The following is a 21612-nucleotide window of genomic DNA, read 5'->3' as shown; positions in this document are numbered from 1 at the left end:
GAATTTTGATGAGAAAATGTTGATACTTGAATACACTAAAGCAAGTCCATTCAGCGTATCTGAGCAAACACACCACAGTTCTTTGAAAACACAGACATACAGACACACTTACTCTGTCTTGGGTAAACTCCTTTGAAACAAAAGGATGGAGAACTTTACATGCATGCTTACATCTAGGATAGTTCACAATAATTACTGATTTTAAATCATTTCAAGAACTGACCCAACCAAACCACTTGAGCAAATTTCCAGTCATACTTTAAACTGAGATGATTCCACCAGGTAAGGACAGACACTCAAATGAACTAGTGTCAAATTTTAGAGATGAATTGAAGAGAGCCTGGTAAATAAGCAGAACAGGAGGATTAATCACCACTTGTTCTTAAAAGACAGGCAGAAAGAAATCACTGCATACTCAAAAGATATCGGACTGAGGTATTTTTAAAGAACAGAAGATAAAGACATCTTGCCAAACCTGCTCCAAACCACTCATAATACTGCCTTCAGGCTTGAGGAGAGAACTCCCATGAAAGAAATCATGCTCCTTCTTTACAGAAATAATTAGTAACAAAATAATCCTAAATCCCATGCCCTCTGCTAGGCAGATCAGTGACAAACAGGTAGTTTGGCTCGAGACCCTCTGTTTCCAGAGGCACTCAATGGCTAGAGGCAAAGATTTAACAAAAAACACAGACAGGACACAGTTCCGTAATTATTCATTGATTCTCTCATGTCATTCTTTGACTGCAAGGAACCATGTTTTTACTCTAAATTTGTAAAATGGGGTCCTGGTCCACAACTGCAGCTTCTAGACAAATAGTATCTATTCACAATATTAAAAGCAGCTGCTGGAAAGGCATCATGCTGTGGCTTACAAAAGAAACTGTACAAATAAGATGGAACTAAATAAAAGAAATACGACATGGCCCAGGAATCACAGCCCCAATCAGACAATGCCAGGACTGGTTCTAGGAAAGGAGAACTTTATTTTAGCAGAACACTAATTGGACTACAGAAAACATGGAAAAAAACAACAGCCCTTTAAAAAAATACAACACTAAGGACAACAGACCCACTCACAAAAAGGCGAAATTCTAACTCTCTGGAAATTGATGCCATTGACTTCACCATGCCCATCTTCCAGCCTTTCCATGACCGAGACTGGTTGCAATGAAACCATTTCTGGGCACATGCATTCACTCAACAGGTTAAGAGGCATTTCCTGCAGAGCAGTACATAACAAAGAGCACAGATGACAGAGAGTTGATGTTTTCAAACTACTGAAGACAAGTGAAGGACGAATTTCCTAAATCTAGAGCCTTGATTTTTACCATAGCAAGGGCAACACAGAGAGTGTTAAGGACTGCAAACAATACTGTAGTATGTTCTCACTGTTAGCCTTAGCTTTAACTTTTTAATCAGCAGTAAACCCTTAAGCAGAAGCCACTGCTCTACAAATAGTCCTACAAATGAGAGTAAGAATTTAGCTCTGCATAGGAAATTGGTTACTTGTACATACATACAGAGACATACATTGGCCCACATATAAACATACCAGCTCTGGTTCATGTATAGTCCCACAGCCCTAGACACCAACATATCTGAGGCTGCCTGCTGGTGTTCACTGTCATTACCTACATCGAAGCCCTCAGCTGAGGAACAGCAAGGAACTATGCCCGTAGAGCTCCCTGGTGCACAGAAATGGCATGGAAACTTCACATTGCTTGAGTGTTTGCAGCCACATCTCTTGGGTCACAGGCGATGTGAAAGAGAGGTTGAGCTCTTTGAGGATGCCTGGCTGTATGCAGTTGCAAAATGGGATAAAAGTACGGCCTCTACCATTTTGTTCACTGCCCTCATTGCAGAGGTAAGGACAATCTAGTGCTCACAGTGCTTTTGAGAATTTCCTATCCAAATCAGCCAAATTTAGAATTACAGTATAGCAGTTGTTTTCAGTCTGAGGTCCTGAGCAACTACAGACTACTTCTGTAAAGTGTCTGCAGAACACAGCCAGGGACTACTGACCTATGACTGGAAAGACTTCTAGTTATTACATGGGGGTTTCTTGCTTCCACTGGAAAATATCTAGTTTCGGAAATCAAGCAGAGTTTGAAACCACCCAACTACAAATAAATGCCAAATTACATCGCATAAGACTAACTTTTCTCATGGACTTTATCTTCCTTGCTCTAGGTTTATTCCTTTAGTTGGTTTCCCTAAATGCCCTTAGGTATGCTGCCCAGTATTGAACCCCCGAATGTTGAACAGGTCAAGATAATACTGTACAACAAATATGACACAAAGGTTTGATTATCTGCTATTTAGATGGTCTAACATGGGCCTGACAGCTTGTGTCAGATCATTTTAGACCATATTAGACCATTTAAATAGTAGATAGTCAAACAGCTCATGGTAGCTTTGATTCTACCCACCACACGGCTTATGCATACCCAAATAATTTCACGTATGTTATTTGAACTCAGTGGCATATTCAATGATATATATTTCTCTCTTTGAATTACAAATGATTTGATTATAAAGGGGGAAAAGCACAGTTTGGGTTTAAAAGAGAAAGAATGGGAAGAAAACAGTAAGACCATCTGTTTCTCAACTGCAGGAACAGGGGTTTTAGGAATGAGAGTATGAGAGTCACAGAAGAATCGCATAGATAAAACACCACAAAATGTCCATAGCCAGCTTTTTCTGGTGAGAAATCCCAATTCTCCAAAATCAGTGCAGTTGATATATCAAGTGTCATAGAATACAACAAATACAGAAGGACAGGGAAGACATACGTCGAACAAAGGCCACCATGGAGCTGGGAAACAGGTGGGACAGGAGCTATGCAGTGACCACAGAACAGGAAACATGACATGAAAGGAAAGTTACATGAGTGGAGAATGCAGTTCCAGAATGGAGGATTTTACAGACAGAACATGGGACTTGAGTCTGGCTCACCATATGGAAAGTAAGCATAAACCTATCTCCACAATAAAGATAGGGAACAAAGGTTAAAGAAATCCAGGATGAACTATGCATCAGATTAGACATTGCACATCTTAGGTTTTGTCCAAAACGGAGTCTGGGAAAACAGCATTCAATTTCTCCTGATCATCTTGTTTTCCCTTGTAAATGAGAGAAAAAGAAGTATCTGGCCGTTCACCAGCTGCCCTCCACCCTCATGTCCAATGACTAAATTTCCTGTTACACTGTAAATGCTATGGAAGGGTGAGCCTGGTGACATTTTTGGCAGGAAGAAGTATTTTAAAATTTTATTTACTGACAGTTAGTACTGAGTAGTAGGTTTTTGTGCAATTACTGACTTTGAAGACAAAGAAGATATTATAGGATAATCCAAAGTCTTGTGATAGCTGTGGTCCCCCTAATGGGTGACCCCATACTGTTGCACTAAAGGGGCAATCACACCTTCCCAACTGCAGCTATTCTGAGACCTGGAGATCCAGGGACTCTAAGCTGCAGGTATCAGCCTGGAGTCCAAAGGACCTTCGAGGCAGAGGTTGGTGTAGCACAGTCCAGAAGCACCTTCCTCTCCACCAGCCAACCCTCAGTGCTCATTGATCAGGGCTGGGAAAGCATCCTTAGAGGCTGGCCACCTTCACTGCCTTCCCCAGGGCAAATCTCACTATATATCTAGAACCAAGCTAACAATCATGCTCCATTATCCGAAACTTCAGATCGAGAGAGTTTTCACCTTTCTGTAAACCTTCAATGAAATCCTTCATGAGAGTGGAAGCACTGCAAAAATTAGCTGCACCATAAAAAATGAAGAATTTAAAGATATTTTCAATATGCAGATTCTTTGCCAAAAGCACAGTAAAGAGCCCACCATGAATACATTACAGAAATGTTTGCTCATTTCTAAATTTCCTGGAGTTTGCTTAATGTCAGCAGTCCCATTTAACAGCAGAATGTAAAACCCTGTGACAGCTATTGAACCCCCGACCCCGATAGGCAGTTACCAGCTTTGCCAGGACTGGTTTTGAAATCATTCAGTCCGTTAGCCTGCATCTTGTTACAGTCACTGCAACTGATGCAATACTATGAATCTGTTTTTCCCTGTACGTTTTTAACTCTCTCATGCCAGCAATTATTTTACTCTTACAAGAATATAAACAAGAGCTACTCTGCTTCTTGGGGAACATCCAGGGAACGAGGCTGCACCTCGCTTTTGTTTGAACTAGTAAATATAAAGGAGAAGAAGAAGATAGTTTTTATCTGAAACACGTTTTCACATCCTTGGAACAGTGAGGCAGCAAGAAAGGGGCTGAAAAACAGCCTGCCATTTCCTTTCCTCCCTGTATTTTGGACTGCTTTTGACCCAGCATGTGTGCGCATGCACACTCACTCGCTCGGTCTGCTCCTTTAGACCGTGACTTCATTGTAAAATTCAATTCATCTGTTCAAAGCAATGACTGAAACACTGTCTATAAAATTATGGCATTTTTCCACTTAAAAAAAAAATAAATTAACACGTCTTCTTTTAAAAGTTATTTTTAAACCTAGCTGGCCTGGAGCCAATTTTAGTCATAACTGAAGTGGATTCTTCTTTTCCTAGAATTCAATGCCTTCCTTTTCTAAAATACATTAGTTTTTTTTTTTTTTAAAAAAGGGAAGTAAACCCATAGATGCACAGTTTACACTTCTGTCTATGGCATTTTACCCTCTGACGTATCAGTACAGTATGCTTTTCAACTCACTACTATGCAACAAACCCCAATGAGTCTTTACTTTTTCTAGTTTGGGAACTAAACTCGAACACAGACTTTAGCAATTCCAGAGCAGAACCACTTACTTTTAGTTTGAACTTGGCTGGGGCACTCGGAGAGCATCACCACAGCCAGTAACTGGCTGAGTCAAAGGTTATGTCTGGGAGGTAACTGAAGACCCTTCAGAAGCATGGCCAAATTTGAAAAAGAGCATCAGAGCCTTATTACAATCCAGAGATACACATAGCTTCTGGCACTATATCTGCATTTACATATCAATAGCCAACCATGAAACAGACAAACTGAGAGAGCTGTTGTCATATACATAGGTAGAGGGAGTATCCTGACTTCACTAAGTTCTAAGTTCCCATTATCCAGGACTGTCTCTCTCAAGAGACAGTAGGACATCTGGTCGTCTTAATGGAGTAGCTGATCTGGAATCTGGGTTTAGTAAAACTAACCCCAGTCAAAAAAAAAAAAAAAAAAAAAAAAAAAACAAAGACAGCATTTTCTAGGGAAAATCCTTAACCTTCTTTTATGGAAAAAGGCAAAAAACCAGTTCCCCCATCTGGAGTTTCCCTTTGCTAAAACAGATAAAAAAATCCTTTGTGCAATTCAAAAAAAAAAAAAAAAAAAGAGAGACAGACTTGAATCTGAGCAATTAATATGTCACCAAGAAGTATTTTAGGGAATAACATGCAAACTGACCTGGCAGGGAGAGTATTTTCCTTCTCCTTTCAAGGGAATCCTGTTTTTCTTGAGAGAAAATTCAAATTAAATTACACTAACTGGCTTTATACTCAGTGAATGTTCACATGTGCAGTATTATCCACACTGTGACAACTCCGTTAACTGAGATGCAAATATACTGTTTATATACTTAGTTATACATGCTTTGTAAAGGGTATCAGCAAGCACAGTAGTGCAAAATAAGTAAAAGATAAAGTCCCTTTATCCACAAAAAGAAATTTAATCGGATTTGTATTTTCCAAGTTGAATTTTCTCAGGTCTGATCTCAGCATTAAAATGTTTGATTCTTCCAACTAAGCAGAAATTATTGGCTAACTCAGGACTTAAGGAGAACAAAGGAAAGGTCTTTATATTAAAAAGTGTCACTTCACTTTTTGGAGGTTTTTTTTGTTGTTATTTTACTACTCAAGTACCTAAGGATTTGGAATCAAAATGTATTAAGGCCACAGCATCTATCTAGTCTTTTAACAACGTTAGAAGCATAATGAAGATGGGTTTCATGAAAATATCATAGGTTTTGCTGTTGTTGTTTTCAAACAGCAAGCTCTGGCGGGCTGTTTTGGGGGGATTTTTTTTGTTTGTTTTTTCAACGAGGCTGATGAAAATGCACAGCTCCTGTGTCTTCAGTACCTGGACTGAAGCTGTAAGACCCTGCAGAACTCTGCACAATGCTCCGCTCTTCCTGCCTCTGTGCATGGCTGCTGAGTGGAGTTCAGTTTTAATATTAGTAAGATGGAGCTTGCCAACATGTGCTTATTGAATGAGGTAGGTCTCCATTACCTCATTCTACACGACCCTTTTACAGATTTTATCCAACTAAGCTTTTGAAGATATATTTATCGTTAACCATGTGAGAAATTTCACTTACGTTAATGATTGTGCAACAATAAAAAGTAAAAATAAAAATTATTAGTAGTCTGCTGACGATTGCAAACTCTCTTCACTTCCTTTCCACCTTTTTTTCTTAGGAAATCATTATTCCAATGTTTATTTTTATTTTTGTAAATCTAACAGTGCAAAGCTAAAGGCAGAGGTATAAAAGCAGCCACAATCTGAATGGGTGGGTGCGGGATCTTTACGTATGTACATATGACATGATCCACAGAATGAATGCCACACCAGGCAGCACTAGTAGGAGTGTTATAGCTCTGCTAGCTTCCCAGTAAATCTGTACCAGGACAGTAAAGAAGGATTATGCAGTTGAGCAGCACAAAGCTGCGCAAGAAGCTTTGAGAAATCATCATCATCCTCAATCTGCCATTCCTCTCTTCCCTTGATCCCTCCTCAAAAACTCTTGTCACCTCTCAGGTTTACCCGTTTCAGTTTCCATGCCACTAGGTTAAGAAGTCTCAAGATGTTTGTGGGGTTTGAGCCCCTGCAGGCAGCTGCAGGTTAATTCTATCTGTCTAATTGGGACAATATAACCTCCAGAATCCAGCATGAATGACCTGTGTGAAAGAGAAGGGGGGACACAGATAAGGATACAAGAATTCTTACAAGGAACTGGATCCAAGAGAAAGATCAGGATGGTTTTCCAGAGGTTTCTTTTGGAGTTACCTTCTGGCTGACAGCCCAGGCCAGATGGAGATCATTTCTGAACCTGCAGCAAGAATTGCCTTTTGCTCAGAGGGAAAGGAGAGCTAACAGCTCCACCAATCCTCGTGTATCACAGCTTTCTCCTATACTTGCTTATAGCTATCCTGCCTTATGCTAGCAACTAACTCTATTTTAGATGCTACTGGTCCTGACATCCCTGGGGTGCCCCCATAGCTCATGTCTCTGGAGAACAGAGCTGGTCCATGCACTTCCTGATCTCCAGACTCTCTTTCTGCCAGCCCCAAGAGCTTTTTGGTGCCCCATCTATCCCCATTTCCCTTGACAGAGCATCTACAGTCTAACCTCTCTCCTCTGGATATCACATCAGCATCGCTGCAGCAGCAAAGCCTTAAGTCAGCATATCGTAAAGAAACATTATAAACATTACTTTCATATTTTAGTGTACACAGTTAACATTTACATTTCACACCGTCTCCTATGTAAAGTCTCTCTCTCCATGCCATCAATACACCGCTTCTCTTAACCCCTCCCCACCCAATGCTAAGAGCCCCTTTTCTCAGGCAGGACAACAAACCAGAAGATTTCGGTGCTTCTGTGCCCAGCTACCATGGAAACAGAAGCAGTCAAAAACTGGTTAAAAATACAAAGTTAAAAGCAGAAAAAATTCCCCAACCTTCAGAACATTAAACCCCCACCTGGGTCTTCCCCAAGTACCCCCAAAATGCTTCAAGCTCACAATGAGATGCTGCCAGGCAATATTTCAGGGGCTAGTTTCAACATTTGCTATGAAGCATCTTTTGATGCTCCAGATATATCATCTTAAGGACTAATATACCAAAAACAGGAAAGGGGGAAAAAAAAAAAAAGGCTGTGCAACTCCTTTCCGTGGTACGACACGCTCTCTCTCTCTCTCTGCATCATATTCCAAAGTGTGAGATGTGCAATTTCCATTCTAAAGCTCAGGAAAAATGGCATTAAAAAGTACTAACCCTGGGAACTGCTTATTAGTTTATCAGATCAACATCAGCAAAACTGTCTTTTTATGTGCTGCTTAGTTTCAGAAAAACCTACCATGCATATTTCAGTTCTCCCTCTCCACACCCCACACCCTTCTGCTGCTGTCCAGCTGGAACACATCAAGGGTCTAGAAGCCAAGTCAAATGTTGACCCCACCCTCCTCCATCCATTTTAAGGCACCTTCAAAGCCAGTACACTGATCTAGTTCAGCTTAGCCAACAACGCCAGCAAATCTGTTATTTAAGACTTTAGTGCTGGGTTTTTATAACTGCCCATTAATACAAGCTTTGATGTATGGTCAAAAAATCCAGCTGTAATGAGTTTCATCAGACTGTAGTAACCTTTCCTCAGAAGGTCTTTATTACTATACCTTCATAATCTTTGGTCCCAATACTGTTTTATAGTATCATTCTTACTGAACCGACTTAAAAAACAACACTCAGCAACACTTAACGCCATCTCCTTCCCCAAAATTATAACAAAGAGCTGTTAAAAGTTTTCTAGAAGACACTTTTGCACCCACATTGGTAATAGGAATTTTCTGTTAAGAGTAGGCAGGTAATAGCGTAGTGTGAACCAAAAGAGAAACCAATTTTCCTGACAAAACCCTTAAGACAGGATACAAAAGGATTTTGTAAAACGACAAAGAACTTACTCTGTTGTTCCCCTTTGCAGGATGCAGCAGGGAGGAAAGAGGGGGAAAAAAAGAAATATTAGTTACATTTATTTTACATGTATTCAGTCTAACTTGTACAGTTCTGGAAACAGCTCAAACCAAATGAGGAACTGACTCAAAGAACATTCACTGAATCCTTTAGCTAGACAGTTTCCAGGGGAGCATAGGACATTTGCAAAGGATTTAAAATGTGAAGTTGTAAACTCATGCTGTTTTTTTCAAAATCTCCTCTCTACTCAAACGTTCTGATCCCACTTTTGCTTCCTCCAGTGTAAATCAGGAGGAGCTCCAGGGAAGTCGGTGGACACTAACACAAGGGAGAAGAAAATGAGGCCTGAAATGATCTAGGGATGGGATGGAAGCCAGAGGGATTTTCGTGTGTAACACTGAACTTCCAGTACGCAAAGCAACCCACTAAACATGTCTGCTTACCCTTGCATGACAGCCACTCCCTACAACTTGCCAGCGAACGGAAAGTTTCACGACCCAATGCTTTTTAAAAAGCAAATATTGAACTTTTACATTAGCAGTAAAAATAAGGAGGAGATGGCATTAGGGGAGAGGGGAAAAGGAATGGATGATGCTAGAAGGTAAAGTGTGCAAAGCAAGTTACGACAAACATCTGTGCTATTATTTTTTTTTTAATTGTGAGTTTTGCCATAAGCTGGCATGAACAGTGTATATTATGCAGTGGGAAGTCAGCCAAAATAAACAGCAGCCTACAGTTGAGAAATACAGTCTGGAAAGGTTAGTCACAAAGTTGTAGTCATTTTTTAAAAAAGGAGGTTTTTGGATGCATCAATTCAGAAACCCAGCAGTAAAGTCAGCTGGTAAATGGATATCCCGTTTCAAAGTGAATTGGCCACAGTGTGATTTATATCAAGCAAGCTGACTTGCATATGGGTTGGAAAAATAAAAACACTGATTCATTGCTACCCGGGTGGCTGTCAAAGCCCATGTCCTGACAAAAGCAAATCTCCTGGGCGAAGGAGGTGACTTGGCAAACTGCGAAAGAATTTGGGAGCAATATTAAGGGGTGCTTAAAGATGGTTAACAAAGGAGTGAATATATGAAAGTGAGTGTGCATCCATATGTACAGGGGGCCAGGGAAGGCAGGCAAAATGAAGTGAAATGGAAGAATGAGGTGATACCTAGCCTTTAATTTGTAATATATTAATGAGATTTGTTTAGGCAAAAAGAAAAATTAAAAATCAACAACCTTGGACTTCATTTACAGGATTAAACTAGTAATAAAGGCCTCATATTAGTGGCAGTAAGTATTGGGCCCCATTACCACTACAGTCACACAATTTTTAGTAGCACTATTAAAAAAAAAAAAAAAACAGAAAAATTAATATTCTTAGTTGAGAGATTTGCCCCTAGTGAGAATTGAGAAGAAATCTCTTCAATTCAGTGACAAATTCCTAGTTTTCCTGCCATTCAGAAGCAACCCAGCTAGGGGCAAGTGCTTTGGGTTTCACATCAGTGTCCTTGTACATGAGCAGCCGAACTGTTAATGAAAGCACACAGCTTGGCTTTCAAATTCCAGGCTGCACACACTGCTCTGGCAGTTACAGAAAGCAGGCCAGCTTCACCACTGCAATGCTCCAGGTTTACAGCACTATTAATCTATTTTTCATTTCTAAGCAGCAATTTTTTTCTACTTCTGGTGCCAAAGCCTTGGATACTCAAAGTTACCAGCTGTGCCTCACACATGAAAAAGAGTGAGAAGGTCAGTCTGGGAAGGGGCTAGGGTACCTCTTTGCCTTTTTAACTCCAGGGTTGCAAAGCTGTCGGGAAGCACTGAAGTAAACGCAAGTTGCTGCTATTTCCTGGCAGTTTCTCTTACACAAAATCACAGTTCCTAAAATCTTCGAAGGAGAATAAAAGACTGGGGGGGTGTTGCTAAACCCATTTTATATTGTCAGAGGAAGGTGTGAAACTGAGGAGTATGCACAGGATTTTAATGAAACACTGCTAATTTTTAATTAAGTTCTACTGGAGCTTCTAAGGTACTCTGGGCCTTGGAGCTTTTGCTTTGCAAAATTCAAAACTTTAACTTCACACTTGCAGTCCACATTTGAACCTCTAGTGCTGTAGGAACAAAGTGCTTTGCAAGACTAGAGTAGCATCAAGCATCTTTCCTAAACAGGTTGATAGACTACCGGGGTGAATTTCAAATTACAGGGATTTGGAACAATAATATTCACTCTTTTTTTAATGTAAAGATAATTCCAGCTGAAAGAACAACTGAATTTTGATTCCTTTCTGCTTCTGTATTTTAAGGAAGTTTCTCATCTTCTATCTGAGACTCCTTTGACACACCAACTTTAAACAAAAACAAGAATTCTTTATAAACATATTTTGAATACAAAATATTTTTAGGGGGAAGGGAGAGACAGGAAGAGAGAAGTTTAGAAATGCAACTCATCTGGCTTGTTTAAACATAAAGTAACAGATATATGAATATGATAAACATGTCACAGAATACAAGATTAAGCCAGAGGCAGCAACAGGCTTTTTTGACATCATTATTAAAACCTGAGCAAGAAAAAAAACCAAACACAACAATACCATAATTTGTTCCTAGTAATTAATTAGGTAACTTCTCATAACTAATCCTTGTAAAATGACTTCTCATGGTCTTAATTTTTTTTTAAAAAGGTAAAGTCTCAGATACCTGGTAGATCTCCTGCTAAATTTGTGTTTGAACTATTCTGAAAAAAATAATCATCATTATCATCATCATCACTGTTTATTCCTATAATAATTGAACAATCCAGCAGTTCAAGGATTCTCTGAATTATCTTTTGATGGTAGCCTTGAAACTTGGTATGAAGAGAGAAAATTGAGGGTTGTTTGCATAAATAGCAGGCGGAGAATATGCAGACAGAATTATACTGGAAGCCATGGAGGTAACTCAATTATAAGGGAAATATGATGAGGAAAAGAAAGATGAAGATATGTAAGACAGCACAAGATCCTGGACTCAAGGGACCTAGCTCTCCCTTGGAAAACAAGCGGGAAGAAAAACAAATTCCATCAAAATCAAAGCATCATTTCTCAGAACAGATCATCTGCTGAAGGAATCTAGTAGACCAGCAGACTTACTGAAGAAAGGTAAACCGTGCATTAAGAAACTTTCAAAAGCTGAAATGACAGGTATTTTTGCTAGTCACCTTTCTCTCTGGATACATCTCCTCAAATGATATTAAAAGGATACATCTCCTTCATTCGATATTAAAAAACAAAATAACAAAGTTGAAAAAATATGAAATGGTAGTTGGGCATATTCTGTTTCCCAACTTTCTATCTTTTCTGTTAAATTAATAGAAGCTTTTTTACTGCATCCTGTTCAGTTTGCTTCGCATGATGATTAGCTGAGTAAAACTGCCTTTGGAAAGGTTTAGTATGCATTTCATACAAAAAACCACGCAGTGAATCAGTAAAATAAATATACATGATTGCCTGGAATGCTTCTGTCAGTTCTGTAATACAGAGCTTGAGGGAATAAACTCTTCAAAGCACATCTTTACCTTAGAAGACATTAATAGAAACAATGAAGCTCAGGAAACCCAAGATTGCTCAACACTTTGACTACACAGAACCAATGAATAACATTTTGGAAGGTTCAGTTTTTTAGGTCATTTGTTGGTTTTTTTTAATATTGAGGTTTGATGCATAAATGGATCTTAAAATATTTCATTATTAATATTTCAAAATTACCACAGAAGAGTACAACATAAAGGCCACTATTTCTTGAAATATCTGCAGACATATTTTTTTTTCCAGATGATATGATCATTTTTTCTCATTCAAACAGAGCAGCTACTGGAAAACTTGGTGAGCTTTTGACTTACTGAGGATTTATCAGGATAGACACCGGCTCGTAGAAGAGATGCCTTCCAGCTATCCACCTCCTCTTGGGAGTCACAGGCTAGCTCAAGGAAACGGTAATCCTTGTAAACATTCCTAGAACAAAGAGCACCACATTGTAAAACTAGCATTTTACTACTCTGTATCATGCACTCAGCATTTTTAAATTAAAAATCCCTTAGGATCAGAAATTACTTGATAATTGTTTTGGACAACAGAGTTTATGGGACAGGTGCTTGTTTAATAATAATTACATGGAGTACTTAAAAATATCTTAGAATGCTACAGCACAGCCCTGGAAATAAAAATCATCTGAAAGCACCGTGAAACTACTTAAAATCAATTTTCCAGCTCTTGCCAAAATGGAGCACTTTTAGGAAAAAATGGCTCTGGTGATGCAGAGAACAAACACACAGATGACACACCAACAAAACCACATGTCTTGTGACTGATGGCTGCTGTAACCAATAAATATTAAAATAATTAATGATTCAACTTTGTCCCATGTTAAGTCTTTTCAATGAGTTTATATGCCCTTTTTGGCTTTTAGACATCATCAGTAAAAGGAAAAAGAAAACAGTGATAATCAGATATTTTAAACAAAACAAACCTCTGAAGTCTGCTGTCATAGTAAGAAAATTGGAAGATGTTTAAATAACACCTCTTGCAGGTAAATCATATAATTAGATAAATATAGCAAATCACTTAATGGAAGAAAAGAAAAAGGAGGAAAAATACATAGGAAGGTGGTACTTGTAAATTCTCCAATAAATAGAACAGATTTTCCCCTTACGGTTTAGCCATTAGTTTCTGAATTCAAATTCTATATACAGACCAGATTGCTGTAAAATTGTCAGCCAACAGTCTTTTAAGAAAAGGCTACAAGCTTAGCCGACAAAGGTTAGGAAGCCACATTTTGCTAGATCTTAACAGTTGCACAAGAATCAATCTTCCATCAGAAAGACTGTTTTCTTCCCTTAGCAAGCTACGGGGAAGGGGGAGTAAGGGTGGAGGGAAAGGCTGATGAAAATGACTTAACTTTCAAAGGCAGCAACAACAATAGGTTCTTTGGTTTCATTACGCAGCTACAGAGGTCATTTTTACCCCATATTTTGCGAAAATCAATTTTAATATAGAACCAGGAAATAAAGCTATTATTATCAGTGTCTGGACAAATTTCTTTAGCATTCAGGGACTGGTGGGATTTCACTGTCACACTGCTGAAATACAACTAACTGATGTAATTCCCACTCACAGAAGCACTCCCTTAACCAACAATGTCACCAGACAGCTCCTAGCCCTGCTTTTTGTGGCAGTCTCAGGAAACAGATGGGTAGAAAAATTGTAATTGAACAGTAAATGTTCATGGCGGAGCATGAAGGCAGCACGACACCTAATCATTAAATTATCAGCCATGAAACCACAGTATGGCAACCTGAGTATACCCACCTCTGAATAGAGGGAAATCAGCAAATTTATGGATGGCATTCAAAACTGCAAAGAATAAAGGACATACTAGATCTCCTTATGTTGGTGACATAATTCTCACCAATTTCAATGGCTACATCTGAGCAGCCAGACAGACAGGCATGTTCAGCACTGGGCTTGCACTACTCCTTGCAAGCATCTGGATCAGAAATGCCACTGGAGTGTGCTTCAGTGACACTCAGGGCAGCACACCTCCCTTTGCATCCCAGAGAAACCAGCCCGCAAAGGGACAAAGAGACACCAAAGGGTCAGGATCCATAGTTTAGGTAAAGCCACCAATAGTATGAACAACTGAAGGCTCTATGGGGTTTTTTATTGATTAGAAATGTAAAATTAAACCTTTTTCTTCCCTGACCCCAAACGTGCTAATCCTGCCTTAAGGCAAATAATAGCCTGGATGACCTCCTCAGATGCCATTATCTCTAACTGATGGCCAAACACCTGAATTTTATTCAATTTGCAATATTGTGGAACTGTGAGTCAACATTCACTGAACAAAACAAAAAACTCAATAAAAATAAAAAGAGAAGCAAAATGAAATTGCCGGGGGAAAAAAAAAAAGGCTTAATTTATTATTTACTGAGATAAGTTTTTTGGCTAGGTTAACTATGCAGCTATAACTTTGAAGGAATAGGAAGCTGAAATAGTAAAAGGGTACTCTCAGAAAAGAGGACTAAAAATAACAATACAGCAAATAAAGGTTACAAAACATGGTGATAGGGAAGTTCCAAAAATACTTATCTGCAAGAGCAAAACAACATGACACCAGCCTGTGAAAACATATTTTCAGGATTGTCATGTTATATATTAAACTTCTTGGCATTTTGTGACTTGTTACATCAAGCGTAGCCGTACGAGAAGGGATTTTAGCCAACCCCTTTGAACAGATGGGAGCTCGTAGTCCTTCATTCCTTTCTCCGTATCAAGACTTTTCCTAGGTCTAGGGACACCTTATGGCCAAGCAACTGATGTCTGCAGCTCCCCGAGGCCCCTCTCACTGTACCATTTGATTCACCATTCTGGTGTAGCTTATCTTACTCCACGACCATAAAGGAACACAGGTTTAACCTTCACAGTATAAATGAGGAACTGAAGGATATACACACTGAGCCAAAACTCATAGGAAGCTTGCGGTAGGGTAGGTAAATGGATGCTTGCCTCCCAAATCTCCTTCCTTCCTACTAGACTTCCTTTGCCTTCCTTTCTTCCAGAAAGGCTGTACAGGCACAGGAAAAAAAGCTGAAGTAACTTCTGAGAAGCATGTGTCCTTTTTCTGTTACTAGTGGAATCTTACAAAAACACATTAACATGTTTTATTCATTAGGAATCCACTGGCGTCTTCATGGAAAGCTGTAAAAGCGTTCTTGAAAACAATTCAGATTTTCTGCTTGGTTCTCTCTTCCACTTCTTAAAATTGCTGAAGATAACAGCACAGAAACAGTTACTACTCAATCCTCACCTACTTACTCCATATGGAATACAGTGAGGTCATATTCTCATTGTCATCTCTATAGCGGCTAAATGGGATGTTATACATCAAAGAGAATGATATAGTACAGGATACCAAGAAGTAAAAAAGATGAACTCTCAACAATACAAATCTTGTTGATATCCAGGCATCTTTAAATCTAAGGGACTGCAGAAACAAAACAGATACAATAAATGGGAACGTGTCTAGAAGTACAATCTGTGTGCAACATTTCCCTTGAATATTTAACATTTTTTAAATGTGAAGACATAAACGGGGAAGCTATATGCAAAGCTATATGCATATACCACATCTACCTATGCTGCTCCCTCCTGTAAAGTCTCATCATTGTAAGTTAATATTCTGCATAGTACATGGAAATATATCCATAGCAGCATTGCTGGAAATTAATAAAATACTACTACCTTTTTTCCAGAGTGAAAAATACGAAAGATTACTATTTGTTATCTGCAGGTTTTATTATACTCTAAAAAAATAAACCTCAAGAACTGCATTTCAGAAAAACCACTACATGATTGCTTATGGAGATGAACAGACAATTGGACTAAAAGCGTAATTTCCAATTCTGGAATTCTAGCCTATTACCTGAAAGTCCAGCAAACACTCTGCTCAAACTGCACTTACTCAACTTCTTCACCTTACTACTGCGTTTGTTTCCAGCATACTGGATTCCTTTCCCCCATATATTTCAGGGCCCAGTGTGAACTTTCTAATGCAGAAATGACCTTTACATTGTCCTTAAATGTCCCTTAACCTCTCCCATCACAGAACAATCCTAATATGAAAATGCAGGAATGGAGTAAACTATTTGAAAGTGTACAAGAGGAAAAAGAGAAGTGCCAGATAAGTTTGAAGACTGAGCCCAGCTGTGAGTTACTGAGATTCCTGTCCCACTAGTCCTGAAGCCTGGCCCGTCAACATTGCACAGGGGAAGTTCCAATTGCCTAAAAGACAATCGATCTATACAATCCAGGACCAACAGGTGAATGACACACAACTGAAAATCACAAATAAAGAACTTTCTAGATACCTACAGCAGTTGCACATTGAAAGTGCTTGCTGTCTGAGCAGACTAAACTGCCAGACCTCAAGATGTATAGCACCTCTCACAATTTCCTACAAGTAAGGTCGAATATTTATCTCCCACAAACCTGGAAAGATGTTAAGGGCAACCACTGCAGACGCATCATAAAACCAGTCGATATACATGCATATATATTAATGGATACCCACATATTAACTGTATCATAAACAGCTTTTAGATTGAGTTGGATCTGGAACATTTCAGTACAAAAAGACATACTGTATGTTCGTTTTCTTCACATAGAGAAAATACAAACAAAGATTACATGAAGATGCATTTATTCTTGCGAATATGGGATGAGATGGAACAGCAACTACAGAGCAAGAATACAAATGAAATTTTTAGAATAGTGCCTATAAGACACCTTCATACTCCAAAGAACATAGAACCACATTTAACTTAAGCAGTCTCACTGAAACAAGCGAAGCTACTCACAGACTGAAGGTAAAGGAATATCTTGTTTTACAGGGATTGCAAACAACAGTGCTTATCATCTCAAATAATTTTTGATAAACATCTGGTCTTTTTATTAGGATGGAAGCAGAATTAAAATGAACATTAAAAATCCAGAACCAAATGCAAATCAGCCCAATTTTCATGAAAAACATGAAAGATTCAATTCTTAGATATTTCTTATTTGATTGAAATTGAAATCTTACAGAATGGTTTCATACATAATCACCTAAGATGAAAAAGGGAGAAAATAACAGCATCCAGATGCTCCAAATATATATGCACAATCGAGAAGATAACCTTGGATGAAACACTACTGTATGTTCCCTTATTCAGTCTGCAACTCCACTTTATACACTCTGCTTATTCAACTTTAATCTTAGTCTACCATTTTAGACACCTGTAATTCAACAATGGCTGGTCTGAATGTATCCGCAATTTTTCATATAACAAAGCTCTACTAGAAGCTCTGGAAATTGTATATATTAAAGAAACAAAACTGACCATCTGCTCTAAATTAACAGCAATGACTAACATTTTCTATCAAGGCGTGCCATTTCAGATCAGTCCAATGTGAATGTTAATTAAAATTAACTGCACATGTCTCTGAAGGTTTTTTTCTTAATATCCAGAAAAGCCAAAGAGTCAATGTCAGAGACAATGTCATGAAATAATAGCATTTAAGGATTTTAACACCTAAATTATGAACACGGTCTCCCAGAAGCATAGGGATCTTTTCTAGTTCACACACACTAATACACAATTTTAAGGTGAAAATGAAGAGAAGATATGCTGATTGGTATATAGCCAAACCTGGACAATGAAGTATCCAGACTTCTATAAGTAATCCAGAACAGAGATGCAGCCAAAACTAACATCACATAGGCCAAAATCGGCAGTGGTAACAGTGATTGGCACTAAAACATTCCACAGCTCCCTGGAGAAGAAGGGTCACCATTTTCGTGGTGAGGAATAGAAGCCTGTTTTGGAACCTGCCTTGGGGCCACACAGATGCAAAAGCTGCTCACAACTGTCAGAGCCTCATCATGGAAAGAGGGACCACGTCTCCAGCTCCAGTCCTGTGCTTCTCTGCATGGGGTAGTGGGACCCAGACCTTGCTGGGTCATAGTAAGCAAGCAAGGTTAAGCTTTCCCTCAGAACCCCTTTTTGGTTTGCAATACCAGTCTTAAACCTCAATATCTGAACCACCTATCCACCATACTATGTTTTATTTAACATACAAAAAAATCTTGTCAATAATGATAAAAGAAAAACTCCAGAAAAACAATCTTTTTTTTAATTTTCTTTTCTTTTTTTTTTTTTTTTAAATGGAATGGACTTCAGAGATAAAGGCTAGTTATTTCTCTGGTTTGTATATTTTTCCTATTCTTAAATATTGTACTCATCAGCATCTTATAAGCTTGTTTACAAATATTAGCAGCTCTTTTTCTAGATTAAATTTGTGAGGTTTTTTAGTTAAATAGATTCTCATTCTTCTATTTCTAACAGAGAGGGCTCTGTATAGCTTACAGTCCAGTTCTTCCTGGGGCTTAGCTTTCCGAATAATTCAAAAACAGTAACTAAACATACATCTCATCTTAGGCTTTCTCCTTTAGCCTGGCTTCCATCCAACACCTCCTCTGACCCGGTCTCCTTTCACTAGTTCCCTCTATTTTGGCTCTTACCCAACTTCCCTTATATATGGATAGCAGTTAACCAGTTGCTGTCCATAAGAAAAAATTCAGCACTTAAAGCTCTATTGCATTTGAGTCCCAGAGAAGACTTGTGCTTCATCCCCTTCTAGAGCAACATTCAGACAACAACATGCACCCAAAATAAACAGTCATACCTTTCATTTAGTAAACATAGCGTACTTTCCAGGGTCCTACTAGACAACAGTTTCTTGTGCAATATGATTCCTGAGTCAGAGTGTACTCAGGAGTCAGTAGCTAAAATTTATCATCTGGCAGTTCTATTTCCAGTTCTATTGTGTGCACTCAAATCTTGCTTTTGATCAGTCTCCTCTTGACATTCATCTGTTTCTCAGATTAAGGATCTGTTTCTACAATGAGCTTTGCCCCAGACAGTCAGCTCTCATGCAGGGATGGCAGGTTCTGGCACACTGCTTCATGATTATTGAGGAGCATTTAGCTCTCAGGAACCTATTCTTGTGCAAGCAAACAAGAACAGTTCTGTGCTTTGTATTTGCCCCTCACATCCCCCTATCATACAGAACCACAGAGGTGAGGAAAGCAACGCCATTATTTGTTTTCGTCTGGATCCTGGTTGAGCAGGAAAGTAAATGACAGGGAGACCTGGTGGGATCTTTCTCTGCAAGGAGAGGAGAATTTCACAGGCTGGTTCTGCATCTTTGGCTCCAAGGAAAGGAATGAGTCTGAAGAGGAACAGAGCTTCCTGCATAACAAAGACTACTGATAAGAGACTCTCCACCAGGTAACTCTTCCTCATTGTACAGTTGCTACTCCCAGTATTGGCTGGAAAGGCCTGAAAATTCACCAATTCAATAAGCACTTCAGCCTACTACCATTTTATAACCCCCAAAATCTTTACCTAGCAGAATCTCTTCTCCCACAAAAGAGAAAGAATTTATCTCTCCAGACTTGGAGAAGAGGTGAAAAGGGAGCTTTTTCTCTGCTTGTAGCAAAAGAAGAGAGCTTTCACTCTTCATTTCTCCTTTATTTAAAAGAGTAGTAGTATTTAGATGAAGTTTTAATACAGTAATACAATTTATTGACCAATAAATCAGGAAAAAAAATGCAACTACTGTACTGCAAATGCAAAGGACTACTTTAGAATGACACAGAATCTAGTAAAAGTGCCACGTGGATCCTGTAGTAAACTGGGCAAGATCATGAGAAATAATGACTGCTTGCCCTTCTTAATTAGGAAGAGATGGGGCCATTGCATAGATTCTAAAGGGAGACACATTTAAAACTACGGCTTCTTGTCCCACACTACAGTACTTAGCCAAAAAAAAAAAGCACCAATCAGCAAATAATTTTAACAGGAAATACGTGGGCAACAGGAGAAGTGTTTGCAATGAAATCCTAGAAAGAATGTAAACTTTGTGGCATGGGCAGAATTTGTTTTGTTTGTTCTTGAACTGAGGCCCAAGTCTCACACATTCATCGATGAGGACATCACAGGTTAATCTACTGTTTGTAAGCACAGGCACTGAAAACGTCCTCTCTCCTCCATTCTTATCTCTGCTTAAGAAAGTCAATCAGCAGCTACCTCTACACCACTTCACATTATGTTCTACAGCAGTACTGCGAACATTGGTTTCTTTCCTACAGTATAATTATTTTCAAATACTTCTTACATATTCAATCTCTTTTCCAGTCTAAAAGACTTGTCAGCAGTTTACTTTGGAGGAGAAAAAGGTGGTCAACACTAAATAGCACTCATTTTCTCGACAGCTTTAGGTTTAGACGCATCCTGCTTGACCCTACAACTCAACTTCAGCACTCACTTCTGCTTAAAGGCATACTCACATAGGCAGATACAGCCCAAAATGATACAGGAGTCAAAGGGTACTCACTCTATATATACTTTGCTTTAATATCTAGTGCTGCTAAATTAAGTAAACTGGAAGAGTCCAACTCCAAAGGTCTCCCACAATGTCTATAAATTAAGTAGATGGACCCACTCAAAAACTGTAAATAAATTATTTACTTTGCTGAAAAGCAAAATTCAGCTCCCCATTCTTTAGGCAATGCTATAGCTATTTCACACCAAGATTTTTCCCCTTTTTTGCAGATTTTAATTAGAAAGTAACAGGAAAATAGTTTAATTATTTCACAATGCAGCCTTTTCATAGGCATGCAATTATGTTCATTTCATGAGAATTTATCTTCACTGTGAAATCAGTCGTCACAGTCTCCATTTACTATACATTACCAAGTCACATTTGATTCCTGTCGGAGAACTGTTGACTTCTGCAGTAAATCAAAATGACAGATACTGTTAGTTTCCTTCTGCATCTATCCCCAAGCCTCAGCTAACTCAAGATGGTTTTTCCTTCTATGCAGTGAAATGAGCATTTTCCTGGTAACTATATTTCAGAACTGGAAAGGTTTTCATAAATGGAAAAAATGCAGTGTATAATCCAGGAAACTATTGAAATGTACAGTATCAGAAACATATGGCTGTAGCAAATACCTTTGCAGTGAGGGGCTGGGAATGAAAAAGCGAGCAGGCTTATTAAAATTCTTCTCCTAAAGGGATTTTGCTTGAAAATTAAGATGCTTTAATTGAACATTAAGAAAGTTTGCACAGTCAATGAAAATAAATTGCTTCAGATTTTGGAAAGAAAAAAAAAAGAGACACAGAATAATGTACATGCTATCATAGAAGCTGAAACACATGATTTTGCCTTTGTTCTTTAATGATCTACATCTTAAAGAGCAAAATGGTTCCATAACCAGAGCCTTTAGTGGGCAAACTCAGAAACAGAAAGATGATTTCTTTCGCA

At 38.7% G+C, this 21612-nt stretch overlaps 1 protein-coding gene across 8 annotated transcripts in view; it reads right to left on the bottom strand.

Annotated features, from left to right (window-relative positions):
- DNM3 (dynamin 3) overlaps positions 1 to 21612 on the bottom strand; it is a 183380-nt gene that overhangs the window by 47117 nt on the left and 114651 nt on the right. For 6 of the 8 annotated variants that reach the window (XM_014943475.1, XM_014943472.1, XM_014943468.1 and 3 more), the window contains 2 exons: positions 12588 to 12699; positions 8707 to 8718 (listed from right to left, as the gene is read on the bottom strand). In XM_014943475.1, coding sequence (XP_014798961.1) covers positions 8707 to 8718; positions 12588 to 12699 — 124 coding nt within the window. The remainder of the gene's footprint in view (positions 1 to 8706; positions 8719 to 12587; positions 12700 to 21612) is intronic. The other 2 variants (XM_014943470.1, XM_014943476.1) reach the window with 1 other exon arrangement.

This window comes from Calidris pugnax, unplaced genomic scaffold, assembly GCF_001431845.1.
Source record: "Calidris pugnax isolate Ruff unplaced genomic scaffold, ASM143184v1 scaffold63, whole genome shotgun sequence".
NCBI lineage: Eukaryota > Metazoa > Chordata > Aves > Charadriiformes > Scolopacidae > Calidris > Calidris pugnax.
The sequence above is the reverse complement of the archived record's forward strand: the minus strand, read 5'-3'. Positions and strand labels throughout refer to the sequence as shown.